Here is a 16,534-nt window from a genome sequence, read left to right on the forward strand (position 1 = left end):
CAGTGGGGTTTTTCCTCTCGTAAATAAGACACGGGAAGCAATTATGATTATCCTCACACTACCCTCCTTCAGCTTTGTACCTCCTAACTTGCTCACCTAAAAATACACGTTAATTGGGTCAAAAGCTTTACATGTTTGCAGCTCTGCGTCCACAAAAGAGTTAGTCACTCACATTTACCTCTTTAATTCGTGCAGTGCTTTAGCACCAGTGTACCGAACACTGAAGCGTTTAGCAGATTTGTGCCTCCATACACGTATATTCATGATCTGTCTGTCCGTCATCCTGACCATAAAGCTGCTGCTGGACACAGACACACACACACACACGCACACACACACTACTGGTAATAGTTTCTGGTGCAGTCAGACCCTCGCCACTTCAAATTAACATGTCATATTTCACAGATATTACATATAGAAGTGGCAGTAATGGAAACATTATCAACTGTGTATCCCAAGAGAAGTACTGTGGATGGATGTGTACATCCAAAACGCCGTGTGCAGCAATGATCTCTGTCAAAACATGGGCACTGGAATGGGTTTCAAACCGGAAATGACCAACGACCACCAACACTCTCCAGAGACGTCTCTGCCACAGTTACACAACTGATGGAGGATGTCTCGCTTTCAGCACGTTTGACCTTGAAAACACCTGGAGGTCCTCATCTTACAGCCACACACACACACACACACGCACACGCACAATCCATAATGATTCCATGATGAACAAGTTGTATTAACAGTGCAAAAGCATTCTTTTATGCACAGGAGCCTCGATTATGTTTTTGTACTCACATTAATACTACTACTACTACTACTACTTGTGAATTGATGATATGTAGCTAAAATCAGCCTTTAACATTCAGCTCTCTGGTGACTAGTGCAGCATATGAGGCAGAGAAACCCATGGGAGCCTTCTGCCATATGTCATTTTGACAGCCTGCCCCGTGTCAGCTCCACTATGCATCATTATTTGGTAAATCGAACGACCCATTGTGTTTCAATGGGTCGTTGAAACCCAGTGTTTCAATTGAAACATTCATTCATTTATGATGATGATGGCAAAGTGTGGGCGGCACGGTGGCCCAGTGGTTAGCGTGGTCACCTCACAGCAAGAAGGTCCTGGGTTCGAGCCCCGGGGTAGTCCAACCTTGGGGGTTTTCCTGGTTCTTCCTCTGTGTGGAGTTTGCTTATTCTCCCCGTGTCCACGTGGGTTTCCTCCGGGGGCTCCGGTTTCCTCCCACTGTCCAAAGACATGTAGGTCAGGTGAATCGGCCGTACTAGATTGTCCCTAGGTGTGTGTGTGATGGCCTGGCGGCCTGTCCGGGGTGTCTCCCCGCCTGCCGCCCAGCGACTGCTGGGATAGGCTCCAGCATCCCCGCGACCCTGGGAGCAGGCTAAGCGGTTAAGATGATGGATGGATGCATGGTTGTTGTACATTGTTCAGCAGCTTCCGTACCCCTCACATGAAACGTGTGACTTTTCCAGACCGACCAATGAATCTAGGTATTCAATGTTCCTCAGTGCTCATTAGGACTCTATAAAACCCACGCCGATGAGCTTCATGTGTACGTTGCTTATAATTGGTCTGCCCCCTGGGGCCGCCGAAACAGTGCCAAATTAGATTATTGCCACGTTGCATTTGCATCGCATAACAAATCGGAGTGCCCTAGATCTAAGAGATGATTATAAATCTCCTAAATGATTGTGGCCATGCAGGCTGATGTAATAACAGACATTAGGAGCAGGAGGTGGGTGAGAGGGACATGGTGAATGGAAGCCAGTCGGCGAGAGACTGGAGGGGGCGGATAAAGATGGATAGGGTTGCAGGAGCGGGGATGGTGGTGGTGGTGATGGTGGTGGGGGGGGGGTGATATGGGAGAACTGGAAGTGGTTTGTTTATTAGAGCGACCACGGTTATGTGTGTCCATACGCGTGATTGGCTCCTGTAGAATGGGTTTGTTCAAATCACCCATTTAGGCACCTCCGCTAGTATGTCGCTCTCCCTTTCTCTCTCTCTCCATTTGGATAAAAGTCTAGACCCCTCGTTTATTCCTCAAGTTGGAGAGTTAGAGATGAAAAACGACTCTGGGCTGTTCTTTTCTGTGAGAAGAGTGGCAGGTGCTACCCCAAGCTGTCAGCCTGGCTTTGTGGCTCATTCTGATACTCCTTTTGGCCGCCATGTTTGGCAGAAGCGAGCGAGGGGTGCATAACATTTTCCCCTGGTTATATTCTCTTCTTTGGCCACAATCAGGGCGGCACGGTGGCCCGGCGGTTAGCATTGCTGCCTCACAGCAAGAAGGTCCTGGGTTCAAACCCCAGGCCACCCCAGGTCCTTTCTGTGTGGAGTTTGCATGTTCTCCCCGTGCCTGTGGGTTTGCTCCGGTTTCCTCCGCCATCAAAAAGACAGGGTTAATACTCCTGTCTGTGCCTCTGAGCAAGGCAGTGGAAAGAAGAACTGGAGTTGGTGCCCGGGTGCTGCAGCTGCCCACTGCTGTACAATAGCGTGGGTTAAATGCAGAGAACACATTCGTTTTAAGAATACGGTGACAAATAAAGTGGCTTTTTTCATTCGATCAGTAGCTGATAGTTGTCTCACATGGCTCACCGTTGAAGTATTGTGTTTACTTGCTGGTTGTGCAGTGTCTTTGTTATTTATGCAGTAATTTTCTTTCCTACCTGACTGTAGGCCATGTAATTAAGTTGAGTTTTTACATGCAGTTTTGAGATGAGCCGTCGTCGGGGGGTACCTGTATCTAACGCCAGCAGCATAATGAGGAGACGCCGGGAGGTCTGAGGCCAGCGAGAGGCTTGCAGCTGCATGTAAGACTTGTCATTCATGGCAAACACTGCACAGCTTTGCCCCATAAGGACACACACGTTTTGCTCTGCTGCCGCACACGGGTGGATTTCAAGGAAAGTTCCTCATTGGGGCAACCAGGAGCTGATTCAAACCAGCCCAGGGAGGGCTTCATTCTTTTATTTACCCAGTAAACTGTGTCTTGATGCATGCTCAGTCATCCGGTAAGAAAATCAAAGATGGAATCAGTTCATCTGGATACAATGTTTACATTGTATCCAGATGAACTGATTCAACCTTCTTTGATGTAGTAAATTGTGTGTTTGTGTTGTCACCTTTTTTGTTGCTCGTGTGTTTTGTAATGGAATCAAGCAACAAAGTAAAGGTTAATACATTATAACCACAAGCACCAGTTGGATGACTCTTGTCAAAGGATCAATAGAGCGATTGGAGCATGAGGCTCGATGGTTTCAGAAACCATCTCATTTCAGAAACACAGCGCCGATGGCAAACTCAGTTTTACAAGTTGAACTCGAACGGGAGTCTACATGCATGTTTTATTGAGAACAACTACACAATTTAGGAAACAAGTTTAGCCAGTTTGTCATCTGAGGACTGGCTGTATTTATTTCTCAAGTTCGCAGTTTGTTTCTGTAGCTGGTTACCAAACCTTGGTACGTGAAATGAAACGTCACAATTAAATGACAACGATTGATCGCAATGGGTCAAAAGAGTACTCAGAAAAGAACAGCTTCTGGTTTTTAACATACCCACTAAATATGTTCTGTCTTACAGATTATAAAAGTTAGTGTAGTGTAGTGGTCTGTTCCATTGCCTACCAACATGGGCATCGCCGGTTCGAATCCCCGTGTTACCTCCGGCTTGGTCAGGCGTCCCTACAGACACAATTGGCCGTGTCTGCGGGTGGGAAGCCGGATGTTGGTATGTGTCCTAGTCGCTGCACTAGCGCCCCCTCTGGTCGGTCGGGGCGCCTGTTTGGGAGGGGGGACTGGGGGGGACTGGGGGGAATAGCGTGGTCCTCCCAGGTGCTACGTCCCCCTGGTGAAACTCCTCACTGTCAGGTGAAAAGAGGCAGCTTGCGACTCCACGTGTATCGGAGGAGGCATGTGGTAGTCTGCAGCCCTCCCCGGATCGGTAGAGGAGGTGGAGCAGAGACCGAGACGGCTCGGAAGAGTGGGGCAATTGGCTGGATTCAACTGGGGAGAAAAAAGGGGAAAAATCTCGCCCCCCTCCTCCAAAAAAAGTTAATAAACAATAGTTTTTTTTAATAACTCGCTGATCTGATGCTTAATATAATTTTGCTAATGCTACTATTTGTCAACAGCTTGTTTTTAGTCATCCAAAGGATAGCTAACGAGTTCCACTTTGGCTGCCCCATGGAAAGGCCATCCCAGTGCACAGAGACCTCCTGCTCTGATCTTGATGGACAGCTATTTAGTTTATCTTCAAATGCCCTCTGAAGGACAGACTTCTATTTGCATCTGGATTCAGGATCTCTGCGGTGACCCTGGTGGTCCAGTGGGAGTAAAAGACCCCGGGGGACTGTGTGGTGCACTCTCCATTGACCCACTAGCCACAAAGGAAATTACTTATCGACTGAGTTGCTCTTTTTAAACCGCAGCCCCGACGCCTGTCCTGCTGAAAGAGTCGCCGAATCAGCTCCGGGTCAATGAGAAAAGGCCGCAAGAGATCATGAACCCTAAACTCACCTCGGGGTCTGCTGCTGCAAGACATGGAAGCAGAGGGGGGCCTGCTCGGGGGGGGGGGGGCAGGAGTTGGTTGATTTTGGTTGTTGTATTGTGAAGGTTCATAATGGCGGAAAATACTGGTCAAACATGATCTACGTAACTCCTGCTCTTTCACAGGAAAAATGATTAGACCAGTTCACGTCACAGGCTTTGGAAGTCCAATATGGGTCACTAAAGAACATAGTGGGATGGTATGGAGCTTGATTATTACCACAGGACTATAGATGAAAAATGTCCTCATAATTTGTCTGTTATTATGACACAACTTTCAGGTGGTAGTTTCATGAGGTAGTTATGAGCCTTAAAACCTGTTTTAAAGTTAAAATGTAATAAAGTTAGCCTTACGCCACAGTAACCTAATTCAGCTCGGACAGGGTTTCAATGCATCCCATACCTTAACGCTTCATAGATACCCTGCGCTCCCTTTAGTTTTCCCTCCTTGCTTCCAAGCTCATCCGTGCTATTGGTCCCAGTCCCTCACTGTGTCTCTGTCAGGTTGCATTTCCTTCCTGTCCCAATCCCTGCCAACCAAACTGCAGATGCCAAATATGGATGACGGAGCCCAAAAATGACTTGCGGCTACAACGTCTGACATAGCAATCTGCTGAAGTTGTTTGGAGATATTACCTTTATGGGTTTAAGCAAAATGTACAGTATACTGATTAATCAATAAACTGACAGCCTACTGTGCTATTTATACAAGTTTGGTTCATCTCTGGGATTGCTGCGGCCAAATACCCCTGTTGTGACATTTTAAGATTAACTGATAAATCCTTTAACTCTTTAATCCACGAGCGTAATCCCGCCAGACTGATATTGGAGTGCATTATTCATTTTCATCTCAAGCTTTTACCATTTATTTATTGCCACAACAAACCAAAAACAAGGCAGTACATGTTTTAGTAGGATGGGATTTGGGTCAGCACAACATCCAAGGAAGGAGAAGGAGAGTGAAATGAACCCCGCCTGGTTTCATTACTGTCACTGGATTGGAGGTGGCCACCTAACATCCCTTTTATTGGTGTGTTGACGTGATATGGCGACTCCTGCCTTTGCTGGCCAGAATAAAGACCCATTCAAGGAACAGGGTTACATGCCATTTGTGCCAAGAGGTCAGTGGCTTCCATTAGGGCGGCCTCCAGCAAAGTCATACCAGAGGTTTGTGGAATGGCATGAAGCTAATCGCGGGCTATGGCCCTACCGTTGCTAGGTTACAGGAAGTCTTTAGTGCTGATGAGGCTAACTACTACTTTGCCAGGTTCGATTTGCACAATTTTTCTGCTGAGTTTGAATCACTGCGCTCCACTCTCTCCCTAAGGGGGTCTAATGGTAACCCCAGCCCCCCTATAACGGTCACCTCCTATGAGTTCTGCTCCCAGCTGAGGAGGCTCAGGGCAAATAAGGCACCTGGCTCAGATGGGGTCTTGCCACATGCCCTTAAGTTGTGTGCAGACCAACTCGGCGATGTGCTCCAGTTCATTTTCTCTCTGTCTATCTCCCAGTCCAAGAACCCTGTGAGATGGAAAACCTCATGTATTGTGCATGTGCCCCAAAAAGCCAAATGCTCGGGGACTCAAAGCCCTCAGGCATATAGCTGCCACCTCTCAGCTCATGAAATGCTTTGAAAGAGTTGTCCTAGGGCATTTCAATAGGCAGGTTTCTGCTGACAGATCCACTCCAGTTTGCATATAGGAAGGGTGTCGGGGTGGACGATGCTCTGCTGTCTATCTACAGAGTCTACGGCCACTTAGAGTCAGCTGGTGGCTTTGCAAGAATCTTGTTTTGTGATTTGTCTAATGCTTTTAGCACAATTCAGCCACATATTTAGCCGATAAGCTTATTGATTTTAACCTAAACAACACCACTGTTGCACATCTAGACCCCACCGCCAGTATGTGAGGTTGGAGGTGTGGTATCTGATACCATTATGTACCTCTGACTGCAGGATGAGTCCGGCATCGGGCTGCCACCTGAAAATTTTTCCGATGATCCCGCACTTGTTGGTTATATATCCTCAAAGACAAGCACCTAGCTTAACAACAGAAAGCTTTGGCCAAATGTGTGATGAAAACCACTTAAGACCAAAGAGCTTATTATTGATTTTAGACCCTGTCCTTTCTGATTAAAGATGAGGCCACAGGTCGGTTTTCTCTTAGAATTACCTCAGTGTCCTTGTGGATAATAGGCCGGCTGGACTGGAAAGAGAACACCGGTGCTATCTTTAAAAGGGGCCAGTCCAGGCTGTTTTTCCTCAGGAAGCTGCGGCGTTTTAATGTCAACAGGTGACTCCTGCACGTGTTTTCATCAAGGCATGGCAAGTGTCCTATTTTACGCCGTTGTTTGTTGGGCGTTCGGCTTAAGCTCAGAGGACGGGAACAAGAACAATAAACTGATTACGAAGGCAGGATCCATTATAGACCTGACCCCTGACTCACCAGAGGTGACCATGGAACAAAGAATGGGTAGGACACTCAAGAGTGTTGTGCAAAATGAGGATCATACATTGTACTGTGTTTTCAGTGAGCTGAAGAGCTCTTTCAGTGACAGGCTTGCTATGACCTGGTGCTCTTCAGGGAGCTTTAGGAAGTCCTTGGTACCTGCTGCTGTGAAGTTTTTTTTAATGAACATCGTCGCTGACTGTCACTGTTGGTGGTGATGATCTGATGTTGATGATGATGATCTGATGTTGATGATGATGATCTGATGTTGATGACTAGGATGGTGATTGTTCTGGGGATTGTGGTGGTGTCGGTGTCCATGAATATGCTGAAGTTGGTGTCATGTATAACCACTAACTACTCTAGTACAGTCACATCGATGTTTACAGTATTTATTATGGTGCTGTGTTCGCCCCTTGTTTTGTACTGCCTTGAGATGTGTAAGCCTTTTTCCTGTTGTCTGTCCTATATGCATGGTGGCACTCAGTGGCCACCTTGGGGGATTAATAAAGCATTTCATATCGCATTGTATGACTGTGCATGTACAAGCACGCATGCACATGCATGCACACACACACGGCGGCATGGCTCAGGAGCTAGAGCGGGTCGTCTAGTAATCAGAAGGTCACTGGTTCGATCCCTGGCCCCTGCACAGAGCATGTCAAAGTGTCCTTGAGCAAGACACTGAACCCCAAACTGCTCCTAATGGGCAGGTTAGTGCCTTTCATGGCAGCCTCCACCATCAGTGTGTGTGAATGGGCGGCTGTGAGGCATGCACTATAAAGCATTTTGAGTGGTCGGTAGACTAGAAAAGTGCTGTATAAATGCAGTCCATTTACACACAAACACACACACACACACACACACACACATGCTATTTATAACTCCACACACCACGCTGCCCCTAGTCCTGACACATGACACAAAATCTAACCTGCTAACGTTGATAGCTAGCTTTGGACCAAGTATTTGGCTCTGTCCCTCCTCCTGGCCTAGCTAAAAGTTGGGGGGTCGATGGAGGTGCATCTTTTTCTTCTTTTCCCTCTTTCCATTTGATTTGTTGGAGGTTAGAGCCTCGGGCTTGACCTTTGCCTTTCTTGTTTTTGCAGAATGGTCTTAATGCACTGCATCTGGCAGCGAAGGAGGGCCACCTGGATCTGGTCCAGGAGCTGCTCGAGAGAGGCTCGGCTGTCGACGCCGCCACAAAAGTAAGTTACCGCGCCCTCCTCCAGCTCCGCAACCAGTTCGTCTTTCTCAACGTGGTTTATGTAGCGAGTAGAAGGTGGCTGCTGGAAGAGCCCCTTCAGAGTGGCAAGAGATGTTCTTGTTAAATAGCCCCCATGTTGTTAATATGTCTGCGTTTATGTGCCTGCTGAAAGGTGCTCCCAACATGTCAAATGGGAGTACGGGCCATGTAGAGATCCTTTTGGGGTTAAGCGGCTGAACCTCTCCGAGTCCCAGCTAGTCCCTCTCCTATGAGCATTTGAGGTTGAGTGCTGTAACTCACAGAGATTATATGAACATTGAAGAGAAACCCAAAGAAATGTGTTAAAAGACAGATTAGAGTTAAGAAAGCAAGATGGAGAGCAACAAGGACATCGTGAGCGTCGCATGGCATGGGAAGTGGACTAGTGATCCTGGAGTTTTTATGGCTGGTAAATCTTGACCATTCCAGGCAACGTAATTAGAGAAGGTCCACACTCACCTCTTAACATGTCTGAAGTGTTGCGTTACTTCTTCAGCGTGGCTCCTAAGCACAAAATCCTTCCTGCATGACAGCGGAGCCGTGACCTCCTACAGAAAGGTAGCTGATGCTGCGAAGTTGCCGTCTTCAGTCATGGAGACTGTCCCCAACTAACCGAGCATCCTATTTTGCAGAGGAGGTACCGTAACGCACAAAGGGAAAGTCTCGGTTCACGTAATGGTGGACTGGCATCGTGAACAGGTGACGTGTGAGGACACGTCTCTGCTGGTCTCCTGCAGGTCATGTGCGGATGCAGGTGGCAGGTAGAAAGTGGATACTGGACAGAGGAGACCAGGACAGAAGTGCAGAGTCTAGCTTGGGTTTCTGAGTAGTTTGGCGCTAACTGGTCTGACCGCAAGGGCACTGGTGAAACCTGAAGATTTTGGTCTGAGTCATGACTCGGTGTCTGTTTCTGCGACCCACTCGTCAGCACCGCGTCCTCAAAAGGATTCTAACAAGGACATGTCCATATTCTGCTGAATATGTGTAACTGCAGAAGCTGTGTGTGTGTGTGTGTGTTACTGTTCAAATCTGTACTTCCTGTTTAAAGAAAGGCATGTACTCTCTAGGATATTGTAATGCCAGTGAGACGAGCAACAACTGGCACCAGATGAGTGGCAGGACTCGTTCCTTTGCTGCTCCTCACAGCTGAGGCGTGATTGCCGTCCGTAGTCCATGCCGTGGTCCTTAAAGCTCGTGCGGGTTGTGTGTCTTTTCTTCACCACTCTTTTGTGCATTTTTTTGCCCCCTTCCAGAAAGGAAACACAGCGCTCCACATAGCCTCTCTGGCCGGTCAGGCTGAGGTAGTGAAGATCTTGGTCAAGCAAGGAGCCGACATCAACTCACAGTCTCAAGTGAGCTGCCCCCACGCTGCCATTTCCTGTTTATTTGTGTCGTCATCACTGCCCACTACACCACATGAAGCACCACACGTCAGTATTACTGATCAGCCACACATTTCCCCCCAGGGCGTCCGGGTGGCGTAGCGGTCTATTCCGTTGCCTACCAACACGGGGGTCGCCGGTTCGAATCCCCGTGTTGCCTCCAGCTTGGTCGGGCATCCCAGCAAACACAATTGGCCGTGTCTGCGGGTGGGAAGCCGGATGTGGGTATGTGTCCTGGTCGCTGCACTAGCGCCTCCTCTGGTTGGTCGCAGTACCTGCTCGGGGGGGGGGAGGATAGTGTGATCCTCCCACACGCTACGTCCCCCTGGTGAAACTCCTCACTGTCAGGTGAAAAGAAGCGGCTGGCGACTCCACATGTATGGGAGGAGGCATGTGGTAGTCTGCAGCCCTCCCCGGATCGGCGGGGGGGGGGGTGTGGAGCAGCGACCGGGACGGCTCGGAAGAGTGGGGTAATTGGCCGGGTACAATTGGGGAGGGAAAGGGGGGAGGGGGGGTTACAAAAAAAAAGAAAAAGTTTCTCCCCAGAAACCACAGTTTGTTGGTAATCTCTTACATCAGATTTATCCTTTGGTGTGTGTGTGTGTGTGTGTGTGTGTGTGTGTGTGTGTGTGTGTTCTCTGTAGAATGGCTTCACTCCTCTCTACATGGCCGCACAGGAAAACCATCTGGATGTGGTGCGATACCTTTTGGAGAATGGAGGCAACCAAAGCACAGCTACAGAGGTGAGAAGTGTGTGTGTGTGTGTGTGTGTGTGTGTGTGTGTGTGTTTTCATGCAGATGTTATGTACGAGGCAGATATATTTTTCAACATCAGAATGGAGGATAAACTACCATACTGCAGCTGCAATGTGTTTCTGCCTTGTGTGTCTGGGAAAACCGAGGCCAGAGTTGAAGTCACAGGAAATGAAAAGAACAAAAAAGGGGAGTGGATTGAAAATATGATAAACTCTGGATATGTCCATAAACTCTCCCAAAATGTAATTTCAGGGCCGCCCCGGTGGCTCACCTGGTAGAAGGGTACCACGTAAGGCTGAGTCCTTACCGCAGCAGCCTGGATTCAAATGCGGCCCGGGGCCTTTGCTGCATTTCATCCCTCTCTCTCTCCACCATCACTATCAAATAAAGGTGGAAAATGCCAAAAAAAAAAAAAAATCTTAAAAAAGATGCAATTTCAAATACAGTATGGCCCCACCACCTCTACAGTTATAATTCATTCACTCATCATCAGCCGCTTCTCCGGGGTCGGGTCGCTGTGGCAACAAGCTAAGCAGGGCACTCGAGACGCCCCAGCAGCGCCCTCCAGCTCCTGCTGGGGGATCCCGAGGTGTTCCCAGGCCAGATTGGACATGTAGTCCCTCCAGCGAGTTCTGGGTCTCCTCCCAGTTGGACGTGCCCGGTAAACCTCCAAAGGAAGGCGCCCAGGAGGCATCCTAACCAGATGCCCGAACCACCTCAACTGGCTCCTTTGGACATGAAGGAGCAGTGGCTCTACTCCGAGCTCCCTCCAGATGTCCGAGCTCCTCACCCTATCTCTAAGGCTGAGCCCAGACACCCTACGGAGGAAACTCATCTCAGCCGCTTGTATCCGTGATCTCACCCTTTCGGTCACTACCCAAAGCTCATGACCACAGGTGAGGGTTGGGACGAAGACTGACTGGTAAATTGAGAGCTTTGCCTTCCGGCTCAGCTCCCTCTTCACCACAACGGTCCAGTACAGCGTCCACATCACTGCTGATGCTGCTGCACCAATCCACCTGTCAATCTCCCGCTCCATCCTCCCCTCACTCGTGAACAAGACCCCGAGATACCTGAACTCCTTCACTTGAGGCAGCAACTCATCCCCAACCCGGAGGGAGCAACCCACCATTTCCCTGTAGAGAACCATGGCCTCAGACTCAGAGGTGCTGAGTCTCATCCGGGCCAATTCCCACTCAGCTGCAAACCGGCCCAGTGGGCCCTGGAGGCCACGTTCTGATGAAGCCAGCAAAACCCCATCACCTGCAGAGATGCAATTCTGAGGTTCCCAAAACGGACATACCCCTCACCTTGGCTGCACTTTGAGGTCCTGTCCATGAATATCACAACCAGAACCTACAATTATAAAAGACATTTAAATCTCAGTAGAGGCTCAGGAGGTCCAGCAGGTCGTCTGGTAACCGGAGGGTTGCCGGTTCGATCCTCGGCTCCTCCTTGCAAATATGTCGGTGTCCTTGAGCAAGACACCTAACCCCTAACTGCTCCTGATGAGCTGCTGGCATGGTTGACACCGCCATTGGACTGGTATAAGACTGTGTGTGTGTGTGTGTGTGTGTGTGTGTGTGTGTGTGTGTGTGTGTGAGGCATTCATTCATTTGTAAAGCTCTTTGAGTGGCTGTTGCAGCTAGAACAGCACTGTATAACATTCTGTCCATTTAGGACCATTTCGTGTCAGTGACTGTTGCCCAAAAGCTTTGTTTTGTTTCTCTGTGTTATGCAAGTTATGCAAATTTCACCAGTCCCACCCCTAATAAAACTGATGGAATGATGAGTGTTTCGCCAGTTGGAGTCCCTGCTTGGCAGAGGATGCATCAGTGAGTGATGTCACAGGCAGGACAACAACTCACTTCAAGGAAAACCATTTATTAGAACAATCGGTTAAAAATGGACTAACTCTAATTAGTTACAATCAATAATTGAGCAGCAATGTGATCAAGACACAAAAGGTAATGATATGCGGTGCCGAGGCTGTACAAACATTGTGTGTGTGTGTAACGGAGTGTGCGTGTTTGTGTGTGTGTCTGCATGTGTGCATTATTGCACACAACGAGCAACTATGAGGTAGAGAGTATGTGCAAATATTGTTTGTGTGTGCGCTGAAAGGGTGGGGTGCACGTGAGAATGTGTGTGTGTGTGTGCGTGTGCGTGTGTGTGTGTGCGTGCATGTTGCCGTGCACTAGAGAGAGGAGGTGTTTGTGAGAGAGGCTGCGTGAAATTGTGCAGACAAGATGGCGCACAACAATAGTGGGATTAGAAGAATAAAATAGGGGGCGTCCAGACAGCATGGCGGGCTATTCCGTTGCCCACCAACACGGGGATCGCCAGTTCGAATCCCCGTGTTACCTCCCCCCAGACTCAACTGGCCGTGTCTGCAAGCGCCTCCTCTGGTCAGTCGGGGGGCCAGTTCGGGGGGGACTAGCGTGATCCTCCCACGCGCTACGCCCCCCTGGCGAAACTCCTCACTGTCAGGTGAAAAGAAGCGCCCGGTGACTCCACATGTATTGGAGGAGGCATGTGGTAGTCTGCAGCCCCTCCCCCCCCCCAGATTGGCAGAAGGGGGTGGAGCAGCAACTGGGCCGGTCTCCTTCTCTTGCTGTGGACACTGCGTGTTTTGCAGCAAGACCTAACTGGCTGTAACAGCTAAGCGGATGAGTAGGACTAGGTTATCTTCCAACACCACCGTGGCCAGGGGTTGTTGTTATGGTTGTTGTTATGGTTGTTGTTATGCTGTCTCTGAATGCTTGTGGGCAAGCGGTCTGCAGCGAGAGAGACCGCATGTGGATTCCACCGTGGTTTGAAGGGGGAAATTGCTCGACCGGCTGCAGTACTTTCATGGGTATTGCAGGGAGTTATGGGTATTGGGGTCCACCCTACAGATGTCTGCTCTCAACCTCACGTGTCTCCCCCCCTGTCTTTCCCCCATCCAGGACGGCTTCACCCCGCTGGCCATCGCCCTCCAGCAGGGCCACAACCAGGTGGTGTCCATCTTACTGGAGAATGACACCAAAGGCAAAGTGCGGCTGCCCGCCCTGCACATCGCCGCCCGCAAGGACGACACCAAGTCAGCCGCCCTGCTCCTTCAGAATGACCACAACGCCGACGTTCAGTCAAAGGTACGAGGAGGAGGAAAGGGCCAGCAAGCCAACGCTGCCGTGGCGCGGTGTGATGCGATGCTGCCGACCATGTTACAGAACTGCTCATGCCGGCTTAACGTTTTTTTCAACTTCTAGTCTTGAACTTTTTCACGTTAGTGGACGCGTGTTTCGTTGTGTTACCGACTGGTGAAACAACGACATTCAGCTCATTCTCCCTACGTGCCATACAAAATCACAAGCTGTGCGTCTGAACCGTGACAGGAATGCTAACTAACACAAGACAGTAACGGGCATTTATTTATCTTATGAGCCCTTATGATTGGCCCACCAGAAGAGAATGAGGCCGAGCTTCCTTTCTGGTGCGCCAACCAGAGAGAAGTTTCAGTGATTGTAAACTAGGGAACGCTAGTAAGCTAATGGACGGTGGAGATCTGGGAGATCTGGGAGGTCTGGGAGATCACTACTTTAAGATTAGTTTGTTACTTCAGTGTGAAACTATTTAGCTATAATAAGTGTGGCAGTATAGTTGTTTCCATCTGTATGTGCATCTCTCTCTCCCCCTTTCTCTTGCCCCCTGTCTCTCACTCTCTCTTGCCCTCTCTCTCTCCCCCCCTTTCTCTTGCCCCCTGTCTCTCGCTCTCTCACCTTTTCTCTTGCCCTTTCTCTTTCCCTCTTTCCCCTCTTTCCCTCTCTCGCTCTCTCACCCTTTCTCTTGCCCCCTCTCTCTCGCCCTTTCTCTTTCCCTCTTTCCCTCTCTCGCTCTCTCACCCTTTCTCTTGCCCTCGCTCTCTTGCCCTCTCTCTCTCCCGCCCTTTCTCTTGCCCCCTGTCTCTCACTCTCACTCTCTCTTGCCCTTTCTCTTGCCCTCTCTCTTGCTTGCCCTTTCTCTTGCCCTCTCTCTCTCTCTCGCCCTTTCTCTTGCCCTCTCTCTCTCTCTCTCTCTTGCTCTTTCTCTTGCCCTCTCTCTTGCCCTCTCTCTCTCTCTCTCTCTCTCTCTCTCTCTCTCTCTCTCTCTCTCTCTCTCTCTCTCTCTCTCTCACGCCCTTTCTCTCTCTCCTTCAGTGTCTGTGTGCCTGCCACATGTCCCCTGGTCTTGCCACTAGCTGGGTCTCTTCCTCTCTTTTTACTGTCTTTAACTGCCTCCTTTCACACGCTCCCTCCCTCCATTACTCACCACCTCCTTCCACTGGTGTCTAAGTGTAGCACTGTCCACTGCATGGAGGGTGCCCCTGTCTGCAGGTGGTATGGTGGGGGTATAGTATAAGGCTGCATGCACCAATGGGGGTTTAGCAGTTAACATGGGTTTCTGGCCATGGGCAGGGAATAGGTTAAAAAGGGTTAAAAAGGATTTTGAAGGGTTAAGAAATGTCTGTGTGGTATTGGAGAATCCCTACAACAACATCTGCTGAAGCGGATAAAACTTGTAGGCTATATAGTCGTCCATAGGAGAGCCAAAATATAAAGGAAAAGGACCCATTTAAAACAACCATCCTGAAGATTAACATGCAAACAAATGTTATTTTGATACTTCCTATCACTTCTTTAAAGGTACAGTTAAGATCGCAGTTATCCACATCGTTCAAGCTTTTGCATTTGATCTGTTTGGTGGTTATCGTCAGGAAGGGTTTTCCTCTGAAAAAGTGATGCTGCACAGTATTTACATCTATGCAAATGCACAACAAGAATGCAGGTTACAGTGAGTGTGAACTGGAAGCTGAGTTTGTGGGCACAGCAAGTAGATACAGCAGACCAAGCTGGTCCCCCTAACTGTATGACCTCACCAGAGGTGTGGACTCAAACTACGGTCCCTCGAGTCACACCCAAATCACAATGACTATACTTGACAACATTGAAGAAGACTTGCAACTTGACTTTGACTCTTAACACTCATGACTCATGACCCGACTCAGACCTGAGCCTTTTGATGTGAAAGGCTTGGTACCTTCTCCAAGCCTAAGCCTTAATTTCCATAATCACAGGTCCACTTTGAATAAATCTGAAATAAATACACATTTTAAAAAGCATCCATGTCAGCATCTGCGTAAGTTTAGTATAGTCGTTTTGAAATGGTGTTGAGTTTAATGAGGGGTGTATGACTTGAAACTCGAAGTTTGGGAGTTGGGACTTGGCTTGGAACTTGTCAGGCTTCTTGATTTGGGACTTGAGTGCCAAGACTTGAGACGAGCTTGTGACTTGGAAAACAATGACTTGGCCCCACATCTGGATATTCCAATACCAATACATCCCCAGGTTTATTCGGTAGTGGAGAATTTGCTGATGTAGACCACGATGTTTCATTTCAGACAGGCCTGTGGGGTTTGGATCAGTCAAACCGGTGAAATGCCACTGTGGCTAATATTTCAGACAGGCCTGTGGGGTTTGGATCAGTCAAACCGGTGAAATGCCACTGTGGCTAATGCACTTAAACATTGGTGTCGGTAAATTAAACAAAGACAACTTAGGTGTAAGCTGAAGGAAAAAAAATGGCCGCCTTGCCCCTGACTGGTTGTCAGTGATTCTCTGGTACTGGGTCATGGCTTTAAGCGATGTGGCTAGAGAGAAGATGATAGGGTGTTCCCTCAGACCCCTACTGGTCCTAACGTCTAGTTTATTGTACAGATGAGCTCAAATTTGTTGGTACCCTTACAGCTCATAGAAATAATGCTTCATTCCTCCTGAGAAACGATGAAACTCAAAGGCTATTTTGTCATGCATACTAGCTGTGAAAAGAGACGAATTACCGCTTCTTCTACAAAGATATCCCAAAATGGCCCGGACACATTTGTTGGTATCCCTCGGAAAAGATATTAAATAACTGGATTGTAGTGATATGTCAAACTGTCTCCAGCCATGTTATCAGTCATTCAACATATTTAAATGGGGAACACTCGTCACTGTGCTGTTTGGTATCGTTTTGGTATCAGGATGTTTGGATTGGACTGATCAGCGTCAGCTACACTCCCACCAAATTACCTCTGATTAATGAATGACCAAATACACAACAGTGCTGTTTAATAAATCACACAC

General features: G+C 48.6%; 1 protein-coding gene across 1 annotated transcript in view; it reads left to right on the forward strand.

Annotated features, from left to right (window-relative positions):
* ank2b (ankyrin 2b, neuronal) overlaps positions 1–16,534 on the forward strand; it is a 117,325-nt gene that overhangs the window by 27,003 nt on the left and 73,788 nt on the right. Inside the window, exons 3-6 of the mRNA XM_056300764.1 lie at positions 8,117–8,215; positions 9,507–9,605; positions 10,280–10,378; positions 13,340–13,525. Of these exons, the coding sequence (XP_056156739.1) occupies positions 8,117–8,215; positions 9,507–9,605; positions 10,280–10,378; positions 13,340–13,525 (483 nt within the window). The remainder of the gene's footprint in view (positions 1–8,116; positions 8,216–9,506; positions 9,606–10,279; positions 10,379–13,339; positions 13,526–16,534) is intronic.

The sequence above is a fragment of the Lampris incognitus genome, chromosome 20 (genome assembly GCF_029633865.1).
Source record: "Lampris incognitus isolate fLamInc1 chromosome 20, fLamInc1.hap2, whole genome shotgun sequence".
NCBI lineage: Eukaryota > Metazoa > Chordata > Actinopteri > Lampriformes > Lampridae > Lampris > Lampris incognitus.